This window comes from Plecotus auritus (assembly GCF_963455305.1).
Source record: "Plecotus auritus genome assembly, chromosome: 9".
NCBI classification, from domain to species: Eukaryota; Metazoa; Chordata; class Mammalia; order Chiroptera; family Vespertilionidae; genus Plecotus; species Plecotus auritus.
In genome coordinates, this window is record NC_137783.1 from 109637018 (window position 1) to 109649681 (window position 12664).

At 34.8% G+C, this 12664-nt stretch overlaps 1 protein-coding gene across 2 annotated transcripts in view; it reads right to left on the minus strand.

The window, feature by feature from the left end:
* Positions 1-12664, minus strand: part of RNF169 (ring finger protein 169) — a gene marked incomplete at its 5' end in the record, with an annotated part of 58901 nt that overhangs the window by 27453 nt on the left and 18784 nt on the right. For both annotated transcript variants that reach the window (XM_080640502.1, XM_080640501.1), the window contains one exon: positions 10428-10501. In XM_080640502.1, the coding sequence (XP_080496628.1) occupies positions 10428-10501 (74 nt within the window). The remainder of the gene's footprint in view (positions 1-10427; positions 10502-12664) is intronic.

The following is a 12664-nucleotide window of genomic DNA, read 5'->3' on the forward strand; positions in this document are numbered from 1 at the left end:
AATTTATTATTAAGACATTCCTTTTGTGGATGAGTTATATTCCATTGTATAAATGTACCACAATTTGTTTATCCATTCAAGTGTTGGACATGTGGACTGCATTTAATTTTGGGCTACTATGAATAAAGTTGCTATGAACATGCATGTCTTGTGGACAGATGTTTCTATTTTGCTTGGCTAAATATCTACAAGTGGAATTGCTAGATCGCACAGTAAGTATATGTTTAAATTTATAAAGCAACTGCCAAAATGTTTCCCATGGTGGTTATACCACTTTACTGGCATACCTCAGAGATATTGCAGGTTTGGTTCCAGACCACCGCAATAAAGTGAGTATCACAATAAAGCAAGTTGTAATGTTTTTGCTGGTGGAGAGTCTTGCCTTCAATTAAAAAAAATGCAACATCTGTGAAGCACAATAAAGTGTAGTACAATAAAATGAGTTATGCCTGTTTACTGTCACTAGCAATGCATTGTGTCAGAACTATATATTTTGTCCCCCTGATCTATATGTCTTTTCCTCATGCCAATATCATACTATCTCAATGACTAGCATTACATGTGTCTTGAAATCTGGTAGTAAAGTCCTCCAAAAACACAGCCACAATTCAAAGACAACATAATCCATGTAGAAAATCTACTAGAACCTACAAAAGGCTACTAGAACTACTAAATGAGTTTAGCAAGGCAGCAACATAGAATATAAAAATATAAAAAACAACTGTATTTATGTACTTACATGAACAATTAGAAATTTAAAATTTTTAAATGCTATTTATAGTAACATCGAAAATATAAAACACTTAAGATAAATCTGCCAAAAGACATGGAAACTGAAAACCACAAAACATTGTTGAAATTAAAGGAGCCCTAAATAAATAAAAGAATATATATACCATGTTGGTGGGTCTGAAGATTCAATATTATTGAGAAGTCAATTCTCCCCAAATTGATCTGTTGATTTCAATGCAATTACAATCAAAATCCCAGCAGGCATTTTTGTAGAAATTGGCAAGTCAATACTAAAATTCAGATGGATATACAGAGAACCAAGAATAAGCAAATTAACTTTGAAAAAGAAGAACAAAGAAGATTAACACTACCAGATTTCAAGACTTATTATAAACTACAATAGTCAAAACAGCATAATATTGGTGTAAAAACAAACAGATTAATGGTACAAATAGGTATAGAGCCTAAGCTCACAAATATATAGATGGCTGGTTTTTAACAAAGGTGAAAAGAAAATCCAATCAAGAAAGAAGTCTTTTCAACAAATGGAGCTGGAACAACTAAGACATCCATATGCACAAAAAGGAACTTGGATCTATTCCCCAGGCCAGATATCAGAATTAAGTTAAAATGAATTATGGACCTAAACATAAAGCCTCAAACTCTGAAACTTCTAGAGGAAAACATAGGAGAAAATCTTTGTGATTTTGAGCTGGGGCAAAGCATTCTTAGGAAAAAAATTATAAACTTATACACTCTAATTCTGAAAGTTAAAAACTTCTGCTCTTCAAAAGACTACAAGAGAATGAAAAGACTGACACTGGGAGAAAAATATTTGCAAAGCATATCCCTGATAAAAGACTTGTATCCAGAATATATAAAGATCTCTCAAAATACACAACCCACTTTAAAAAAAAAAAGAGCAAAAGGTATGAACAAACATTAAACCAAAGAAAATATACAGAAGGCAAATACATGAAAAGATGTTCAACATCATTAGACATTAGGAAAATGTAAAGTTAAACCAGAATGACATACCACTACACACCAATTAGAATTGCTAAAATTAAAAAGATTGACCATAACCAATGTTGGCAATAAGTGAGAGAAACCAGAACTTTCATACACTACTAGTAGGAACTAAAATGGTAAAATCACTTTGGAAAAGTTTGGCAGTTTCTTAAAAAAATGAAACTTACACCTAACGTATAATTTAACCATTTTACACCCAAGTATTTACCTAAGAGAAAACAAAATACCTATCTATACAAGAACTTGTACATGAATGTTCATAGGTAGCTTTATTTATAATAGTCAAGAACTGAAAACAACCCAAATGCCTATCAACAGGCAAATAGATAAACAAACTGACAAAACCATACGGTGAAATACTATTCATCAATAAAAAGACTAAACCATTGATACATGCAACAAAGTGAATGAATTTCAAAATAATTATGGCTGAGTGAAAAAGCCAAATAGAAAAGCATAAGCAACAAAACAATACAAAAAAAAAGAGATAAATTGGACTTCATAAAAACTAAAAACTTTTATCACAGAACCTTAACAAAAAATGAAAAGACGACCTACAGAATATAAGAAAATATTTGCAAACCATATATACATCTGATAAAGATTTAATATTCAGACTACATAAAGAACTCTTAATAATTCAACATAAAAACAACCCAATTCAAAACTGAACAAAGGACTTGAATAGATACATCTCCAAAGAAGAAATACAAATGCTCAATAGCACATAAAAGATGCTCACCATCACTGTTCATTAGGGAAATACAAATCAAAGCCATAATGAGATACCCACTGGATGACTATTTAAAAAAAGAAAAGAAAAAAATAAAAAGTGCCAGCAAGAATGTGGAAAAACTGGAACCTCATACATTGCTGGTAGGTACAGCTGCTGTGGAAAACAGTTTGACGACTTCTCAAAAAATTAAACACAATTATTGTATAACCCAGCAATTCCACTCTTGGGTATACACTAAAATAATTGAAAACAGGGACTCAGACAAACAGTTGCATTCCAATGTTCATTGTAGCATTATTCATAATAGCAAAAAAGTGAAAACAACCCAGTGTCCATCAAGAGATGAATAAACAAAATTGTACGGAGTATTATTCAGCCCCATAAAAAAGAATAAATTACTAAAATATGCTACAGTATGGATGAATCTTGGAAATATTATGCCAAGTGAAATAAGCTAAACACAAAAGGACAAATGGTGTATGATTTCACTTATATATTTAGAATAGACAAATTTATAGAAATAAAAAAATAGGTTAGAGGTTATCAGGGACTGGGGGGAAAGCAGAGTGGGAAGATATTGATTCAAGGGTACAGAGTTTCTGTTTGGAGTGATCAGAAACTTTTGGAAAAAGATAGCAGTAATGGTTGCATAACACTACTGAATTCTACACTTAAAATGGTTAAAATGTCAAAATTTTTAACAATCCTAACTTTATACTTTCATATAATTTTATAATTCTGCTTTGATATAAACAGGAAAAATAAAGCTATTTTAATTTACAAAAACTCTCCCTAATCAAATGTTTTAACAAGATATTTTATTTTGTGCTAGAGATAGAAGAGGTGCAACTGCTTCTGGAAAATTCTCTAGTTTGGCTTACAACTAGCATTGCAATGATTTGAAACTATTCTCTAAGCCATAAAAACTATTATACTGATACAGTATTCTTATAACTACTGATCCTCTCCTCTCATAAATAAAAGAGACAAGGAAAAACAGCACCTTGCAGAAATAGCCTAACTAACCTACTATTCTAATTAAATTTAATCATGCTTTAAATTTCCCAAATGTGTTATTTTCTTTAAAAAGCACATTACTTGATAAAATTGTTTTCCTCGTCTGGGTAGTTGTAAGTAGCAAAAGGAAAAAACAACCATGTTTAACATTTTTAGATTTTGAGCACCCTACAAAACAACTGTTCTTTCCCCACGCAGTCAGAATTAAAACTTACTCTTTTGCGTGTTCCCTTCCTGGCACTGTACAACTTACCTGCTCTTAAAGATGTAGAAGACTCAGTATCCATTTTCTGGTTCCGGAGAGAGACAATTTCAGCACATGCCATAAGTAAGCATTTCCTCAAAGATTACATAACATTTCAGAGGGAGAAAAAATGTAGCAAAAAGAACTCTAGAAATCTTAAAACACCACTAGTTCTATCATGACCGGCTATACATCCTTACACAAGCTATTTCTCTTAAAAGAAGTGGCTCTGAAACTATTTAATTAACAGTCCAGTTCAATCAGCATTTGATGACTACCTATGTGCAAGGTATTCTATTAGGTGCAGTGGAGAGTTAAAGAGACTAAACAGACAGATCCATCTTGAAAGATTTTACAATCTAATAGGAAAAAATATTTTTAAACAAGCAAATAAGCTGCTGCTTCTGTGGTGTGACAAAACATATTTTAAATTTACCAAGTAAATATTAGCTTCTTTTGAAATAAGTAAATTTTTTTTTTAAATGGAGGGGTCAGGGGTAAGGCCAATTGAACATTCAGCTAATGATTCATTACATAGCCATATAGATTTAAGTGAAATGTTCAAGTTTTAATAAAGTACATTATATTTTACAGTTCATGGCAGAAAGATAATACAAGAGACGTTAAAGATACGTAAGTTCAAAGATAATTAGGTCCTAAAAGTTTACTTACCTTTAAAAAAATTCCTTCACAAAAGTCAATGTCTGCATTATAGAGACATTATTCACTTCAGTAACTCATTGACCATGTCTGATTACTCTGCACTCTGGCTAAGGACTAAGAACTGCATGCTTACTACTTGAATAATTTAGCCAGCAATGGGGAGAAAATACTCCTCAAAAAAGAACCAGCGGGGAGGAGAAAAAGAAAATGGATAGGTCAGTAAACCAATTCAGAGAAAGCCTAAACCACTCATGTGATCCACAGAATTATCGAAAGCAGTTCATCTTTCCCACTACAGAAACCAGGGAGATAAGCACTCTAAGCAAAAGCTGTTTTTCCCCTACCTTCAACCTTCCAGAGTCCAATGATTCAAAGACAAACTAGAGCATGCTGGATCATATGTTTCCCAACTCTAACATAAAGCAACGATTATTTAACCACGTGGTCAAAGTTAAGCAGCTAACACACTGTACAAACAGAATTACTAATGGTGTAAATAAGAAGCTTAATACAACAAATAAATAGAATTTAAGGAGATAAGTCAATTATTTCAAAGGATAAAAATGCCTAACCATCTCATATAGAATGGAAACATAAAATGAAATCAATATTAAAATAATTTCTCGCTGTAAATTATATTTTCATTTCAACATATTGACTGCAGACAATATAACAAGAATATACACGCATGTATTTTTTTCAAGAATGAATAATTCCTCAAACAATAGCAAGATGGAGGACTGGGCACATGCTAATATTCTCCCTCCACTTAAAATGCCATAAAATGTCATAAAACTTATTTTTAATACACTACATGTATAAAAGCACAGAAAGGCAACAAAAAATCATGTTATGGGCAGTCAAAATTGCAAATACCCAAAAGATGGAAATGGTTTTCAGTAAAGATTATAAATAAGCAATTCACAGATAACACATAAATGGCCAGTAAGCATAAGATGCTCCTACTCTCTAGTAATCAGAAAAATGTAAATTAAAGCAATGAGATATTTTACCCAGCAGATTAACAAAATATTAAAAAGAATGATAACAGTTTAGAGCACGGATTTGAAAAAAGGGAGGCTCTCATTTACTATTGGTGAGAGAGTAAGCTGAAAAAGTCTTTTTAAAGGGTAATTTGTTGATATCCACCAAAATACAAAGTGTATATACCCTTTAAATTTGCACTTTCACTTCTAGGAATCTAACCTAACAGAAGTATTTGCTCATATATGTTCATGTGTGTTCAATGAAGCATAACTTTTAAACTGGGGGAAATGAGAAACAATTTACATGACCAATGACAATGAAATGATTAAGTGAATTATGCCTCATCTATACTATGAAATATTCAGATGAAAAAGTATCTATATAAAAGCCCCCCCCAAAAAAAAATCATATTGTTAGTGAAAAAAGCAATGGGTCATATTATTCATAAAAAATCCAAGCTTCTTTCAAGTATTTACCATCAGACTAACATACCCAAGACCCCTCTTTATGGTAGTCACCTACCTACCTCTCTGTCAAGTCCCCTAATTCACAGAAAAACTTATCATCTAAGTTTCTCTCCAACTACTTCAGTGATCATTCCTGAAGATTTCATTATCAGTATACTCTCTCAGTTCCTTCACCTCCTTCTAATAAATCTTTTCTTCCATTGTACTTCAGTTACACACTCCCATGCTCATACCCTAAACCTTGTCACGTCCAATAACTAAATCTCTTCCCAGTCTCACTTTAAGCCTCTCCCATTTAGACCATCACTTCCTAGTTTTCCAGCTTTACTTGTATGCTAATAGCCTTACTTTTACAATTCTTTACCACCTCTAAAACTTTCAGTCCATGGATCGTACGGCTCTTTCACTGTCTATCATGTATCTCAATTCCCTCCTTAAATAACCATGGTCCAAAAACTATAACCACTTCCTTGTATACACCTTATAGTACACTACATCTCTCCCTCCAACATACTTCTGGCAAAACCCTAACCCTGATTAAACTCAACATATTCCTTATTCCAAACATGTCCTAACTGGTCTTATTTCCATTCTTGATCCATGAGGCAGAGACTGGCTAGATGCCCACCCAATATCCATTCTATCCTTCCTTAGTAAGAGAACCCTGATTCCACTTAGGAAGCTAACGCACCCAGGTAAAACACTATGCTGCCGAGGCCCCTGGCAACTACAGGAAGCCAGGGGCACTGGAATATAAAATAAAAGCGAAGTCATTGGTAGAGCGTTGAAGAAGGCTCTTTAAAAAGACCCGAGTCAGCTGGCACGCGCTTTTCTGCCTTCTGTCTAGATGTGATTCTAGAGAAAGATCTGCCAACTTACACCACAATGAGACAGGTACACTTGAAAATGTTGAAACAGAAAGACAAAAGGAGCCTGAATCCCTGATGTCATGGAGCTGCCACATCAGTCCTGGACTGCCTACCTACAGTTTTTTGTTACTTAATAAAAATAAAACTTCTAATTTGTTTGAGTCATTATTTTGTGGACTCTATTATTCACAGTAAATACAATTCCTAACTTCTTAGGCCCATTACAGCTTATTCCCCACAAAGCAACCAGAAAACTTTTAAAAGTATAAGCCAGATTACTATCTTCCCGTCACATTTTAAATAAATGTAGGTTCCTTACCAGGTAAACTAGGCCTTCTTTGATCTGGCTCTTCTATCTCTCCCAGCTCATCTCCTACCAAATCCCCATGCCATCCTTCCATTCAGCTCTGGCCGCACTGTTCCTCGAACAAGCCAAACTTGTTTCTGTCTCAGGGCCTTCACATTCGCTGCTCCCTTTGCCCAAGTGCGCTTTCCTCATACCTTAACTTGGTTTGCGCCCTCTCTCCTTTCAGGCTTCCACTTAAATGGTGCCTTCTCTGAAAGACCTCCCCTGATCACCCTTATCTAAAACAGTCCCTTCTACTAACTATGTCCACACACACAAAAACAACTCAAAAATAAAACAGTCCCTTCCACTCCCCTTAATTTTTCTTATCCTGCTTTGCGTGTGTGTGTGTGTGTGTGTGTGTGTGTGTGTGTGTGTGTGTGTAGTATGTGTTTGCTTATTTACTGTCTATCTTCCCCACTAGAATGGAATCTCACTGAGGACAAGCACCTCAGACCTCAGGTTATCTTATTTATCACTGTATACCCAACACCTGGCATATAGTAGGGACACGGTGAATAAGTGAATACACACCATGATTTCATTTATACTGAAAAAGATTAAAGTGTGTACATGCATGTGTGTGTGTGTGTGTGTGTGTGTGTGTGTGGACCTAGGAAGAGACTGGAAAATAAGGAAAAGAGAAACATTCACCTTTCGCTCTGCATATTCCTGCATTATTTTTTTAATTTAAAAAAGACAATTTTGACATATGGCAGGAAGAAAATTTTAAACAGACTTAGAAATATAAATCTATTCATAGAATCATAAAATTTAGAAATTCATAGTAACCTCGGTAGGCATAACTATCCCACGGGTAGGATAATCTATGATTATTAAGGAAACATCTTTTAAAAGAACCAGAATAAGGGGAATAAAATTTCTTGTTAACTTTTTATAGCCCGTATAAAGGTTTTTACTGCCACTTACACAAAATAATAAAGTATACTAAATAAAAAATATATTAGTAATATGTTATACATCAAATTAGTAATGGGGAGTCTTATAGAGTTCATTTCCACTTACCATCCCTGGCTCAGTATCAATTTTTAAAGACATTCCTCCCCTAGAGATTCACCCAGATAACTATATATTTCTTTTGTTTCAGAAAATAGGCACTCTGAGACATCTTTTTCTCTATCAAGGTCTCCATAAAATGTCTAGTGCCTTTAAATTTTTTTACAACTTTATTGAGGCATATTTTACATATTATATAACTGATCCATTTCAAGTGTATAATTTAATGATTTTTAATAAATTTCTCAAGTTGGGGAACACACCATAAATCAGCTTTAGAAATGTTCACTACTATAATAAAATCACTCACACCCATTATCATTAATTCCCATTCTTACCCCCTACTCCAATCAACCATTAATCTGTTTTTCTCTGGACATTTGTCTATTCTGAACATCTCTTATATAAAAGGCCCGTGGCCGTCACACCGTAACGCCGTCACGACCAAACGAGCAGCGGCTCTCACGGCGGGCGGGGCAGCGAGCTGGGAGCGGCGATGGGTGGGGCGGCCAGCTGAGGCAAGTGGAAGTGAGCTACTCGTGCATGATTTCATGCGTGCTGGGCCTCTAGTTTTCTATAATGGAATTATATAATACATGGTCTCTTGTATCTGGCTTCTTTCACTTATCATCTTTTTGGGGTTCATCCATGTGGTAACATGTACCAATGATTCATTCCTTTTTATTGCTGAATAGTATTCCATTGTATGGATGTGCCATTAGTGACTTTTGATTTTATGACTTAAATTTTCATTTTCCAGGTTGTACAATGAATGCAGGATAACTTGGGTATTTGGGTATAGATCCCATGGGAGAAGGACCTATAGTTAACTTTTATTTATTCCAAATAACACAGGTGTTTTTCAAACACAATTCACTTTATACATGATGAGAATGTCCTAGCTTCCTTCAACATTATGCCATCAGTCCCTTTTAAAACCATCTTCCTACACCTCCCTCCTAAGAGGAACAAAAGTAACTCAAGGTTTCTTTTCTCTCAAGGCTTATAAAAACCTCTACTCTTACTGTGCCTTCTGCTTTAACTCCTTTTTCTATCTCCAACTCCTTGTTTTCTCTTTATCTTCAAGCCGATAGCTTTAAACCATATTCTCCACGATCCCTGCAACCCAGGTACATGCCCTTGACCAGAAATTGAGCCCAGACCCTTCAGTCCGAGGGTCAATGCTCTAACCACTGAGTCAAAGCCAGGGCCATGTTTTTGAAAAGGTACATTAGAACTAAGTATCTGCATATTTTAGAATTTTATTTAAGAGGAATCTGTGGTTATTTTGATGTGGCCCTGAGAATAATTTCTTACTATGTAGAAAAAGCTTTGTAAGTGATTTTTTTTAAAACACAGAATACAAAAAAAACAAAAAACTCACAATACCAATATTAAAGGAGAATGATGGCCCAACTCAGTATATGACATCCTCCTTTTTAAAAGGGTCAAAGAATGTATAGTAATTAAGAACAGTTTTCTATTATCTTTTTAACATGGCCTTGTTAATACTGATTTTTTTATTCAATATAAAATTCTACAAATAATCTTACTGTCTCGCCTCTGCGTTTGAATATGCCTGATTCAGATTAAGTGGATTACTCATCTTTATAAAATATTAAATATCCACAGGTAGAATGATTATCTAATCCTTTATGAAGGTGGGTAAGAGATGGTGCTGCAGGAAGAGGGCTGGGGAAGGATGATACAGATCTTGTAACATACCTCTTACTACTAGCCTTTTTAAAGTCTTAATTCTCTAAGTGATTCCCAGACAATTAGCTTGAAAACATCCAAAATAAGATGATGTGGACACAGGTAAAAGCTTTCCCAAGGGTGAAATTATTGCATTACCCTCTTACTGGCCTAAGTTACAGTTATTCTGGAGTACTTAACAGAGTAAAAGCAATAAAAGATAATATCAGTTACATGCAATTAGAAGAACCTTGCAAGATAAGGAAAAATAATACAAGCTATTATTATTAAAGCTTGAACGTTAGTGTTTAACTAACATTTAAATGCCAAGAATACCTCTCTTGGTGGCCAGTTATTGCAGCAGGTATGTGACAGGCGCTATGAGCTACACTTTCATCTTTGAAAGGACAGCTTAGAAGGGGTTCTTAGTTAAGATTTACTCTACTTCCATTATAGCTACAATCTAACTATGCTGGTATAATGTAATGTGGAGAAAGACAGACTCTGTATTGTAAATTTAAAAAACCCCTAGGTAAACCAGAACTCCCACTAAGCATTCTTTAATGCCATTATTTTAATTTACTTTAAAAAAATGAATGGCATGATAACATGTATACTGTACCTTTCTCAGGCTTTCATATTCCTCACGAAGTTCCCCAGGCTTGCTTAATTTGATTGGTGTTCTGAATATAAACTCTGGAAGAAAGGGAAAAGAAGATTTTTAAAAACATTTTTTTTATTGCTTTCAGAGAGGAAGGGAGAGGGGGAGAGAGATATAAACATCAATGATGAGAGAGAATCTCTCCTGCATGCCCCACACCAGGGACTGAACCCGCAACCCAGGCATGTGCCCTGACCAGGAATCAAACCGTGATCTCCTGATTCATTGGGTAGAAGCTCAACCACTGAACCACACCAGCCGGGCAAGAAGATGCTTTTTTAAATAAGACGTTCTAGGAAGGAACCAACCAACACCTCATCCTACTGCTGTCCCCACATTGTAAACTACATTAAAAGTTGTGGTCATCCCAACTTGAATATTCATTCATTCATTTAACAAATAATTATTAAAGGGTGTAAACCAGGCACAGTTCTAAGCACTGTAGAGAATCAGTGAACAAATAAGGTCCTAACTCTCATGGAGTTTGCAATCTGTGAAGGGAAACAGTCCATAAACAAACATGTGTGTGTATATAATACAGCTGGTGGTACTAAGTGCTATGGAAGAAAACAAATGTAAAATGGGAGAAAAAGATTATATAGAGTGGTCTGGAAGAGCCTGACTGACTTTAAGGAAAAACTATATTTAAAGGTCTTAGTTCAATGTTACCAAGTAACATTTTAAATGAGCTAAAGTTTTATTCATAATACTGTATTTTTCTATTTCTTTTTAAACACTGTCACCAGATTGTTTTCCTGTACACAGTCTGTCAATATTTCCAGTATATAACCAGATTTTTTTTATCCTCAAAGACTTCAAGTGGTTTTGATCTGCCAAAAAGTAAAAACTCTTCAACATGTCATTCAAGGTTCTCCAGAGACTGCACGTAACCATCTTTCTAAAGCACTGTGTCTCTTGACCCTAGTTACAACATATATGTCATATTTTTTAATCTGTTATGTTGGGGTTTTTTTAGCTAAAATTCTGAATCCGAGATACTCAGGCCATAGGAGGCACACAATACATGTTGGTTATATAAATAGATGATTAAAATCCAAGTTAAGAACAGGAATAAAAGATAAGTTCTAAATGTTGTCAAAAAGGAGGGGGAAAGTACACATAAACTCCTTCAGTGTACATGACACTTCTAAATACCCCTATGTATATATTCAGTGATTGAAACAGTATTTATTCTGACTTTCTAATAACTTTACATTCCATTGAGTTTGATAAATACTTGTTGCAGAAAAGTTGACTTTGTCATTTTTCAGTTGTCTCAACTATTTTACAAAGACTCTTATTTAGTACATCTGAGAAGAGTGGAAGATACTTAGAAACATTGCATCTAATGCAGATGTAGAATTACAGTAACTTAAAGGTCTACCAAGTACTAGAGAATTGTTAGACCCTGGGTATGGGAGATAAAACATTCCATCACCTTCATCCACTATACAATGGTGTTGTACGTTCTGTGGGTTTTGACAAATGTATGTGACATATATCCATCATCATACTATTGTACAGAGTACTACTCTGCCTACGAATCCTCTGTGTGCAGCCCACCCCCGTCCATCCTGGCAATATTTGGTAAATGTAAATTGGTACTCTTCCCCTACCCCTGCCCATTTTTGTTACTCTCAAATAAGTCAAGGCATAGTAAGATTTCAGTCAGTATGTGGAGTACCTACTTGGCCTTATTTATGAACTTATTTCTTAATAAATATTTCAAAGTGAATTTAATAAATTTTGGGTGCTTACATCATTGTAGGTTCACCCTTGGTAACCAATCTACCATCCTGATATTGATAATGGGGGAAGCTATGTATGTATGGGAGCAGGAAGTATATGGGAAATCTCTGTACCTTTCTCTCAATTTCATTGTGAAACTAAAACTGCTCTAAAAAAAAACAAATTATTTTAAAAAATAATAATAAGCAGAGCAACAAGATGCCAAAAGAACCAGAAAAGAACCTTAGTCCAGAGGAGTTAGTCCCAATCTCACCAATCCCTCCACCAGCTTCTATGGGGGTTTTCAAGTGTTTCTGTCGCACAGAAACAACCACTCGCCCTTCCTTCACCTCACAGAGAAGTGCTAGCAAGGACATTCGGTGGCATGGAGATGCTGAATGTTTTGGTATTTGTAAATGAATCCAGTGGTTCAAGTACTTTCTTGATGTCTGTCCTCTGACTATTATGTT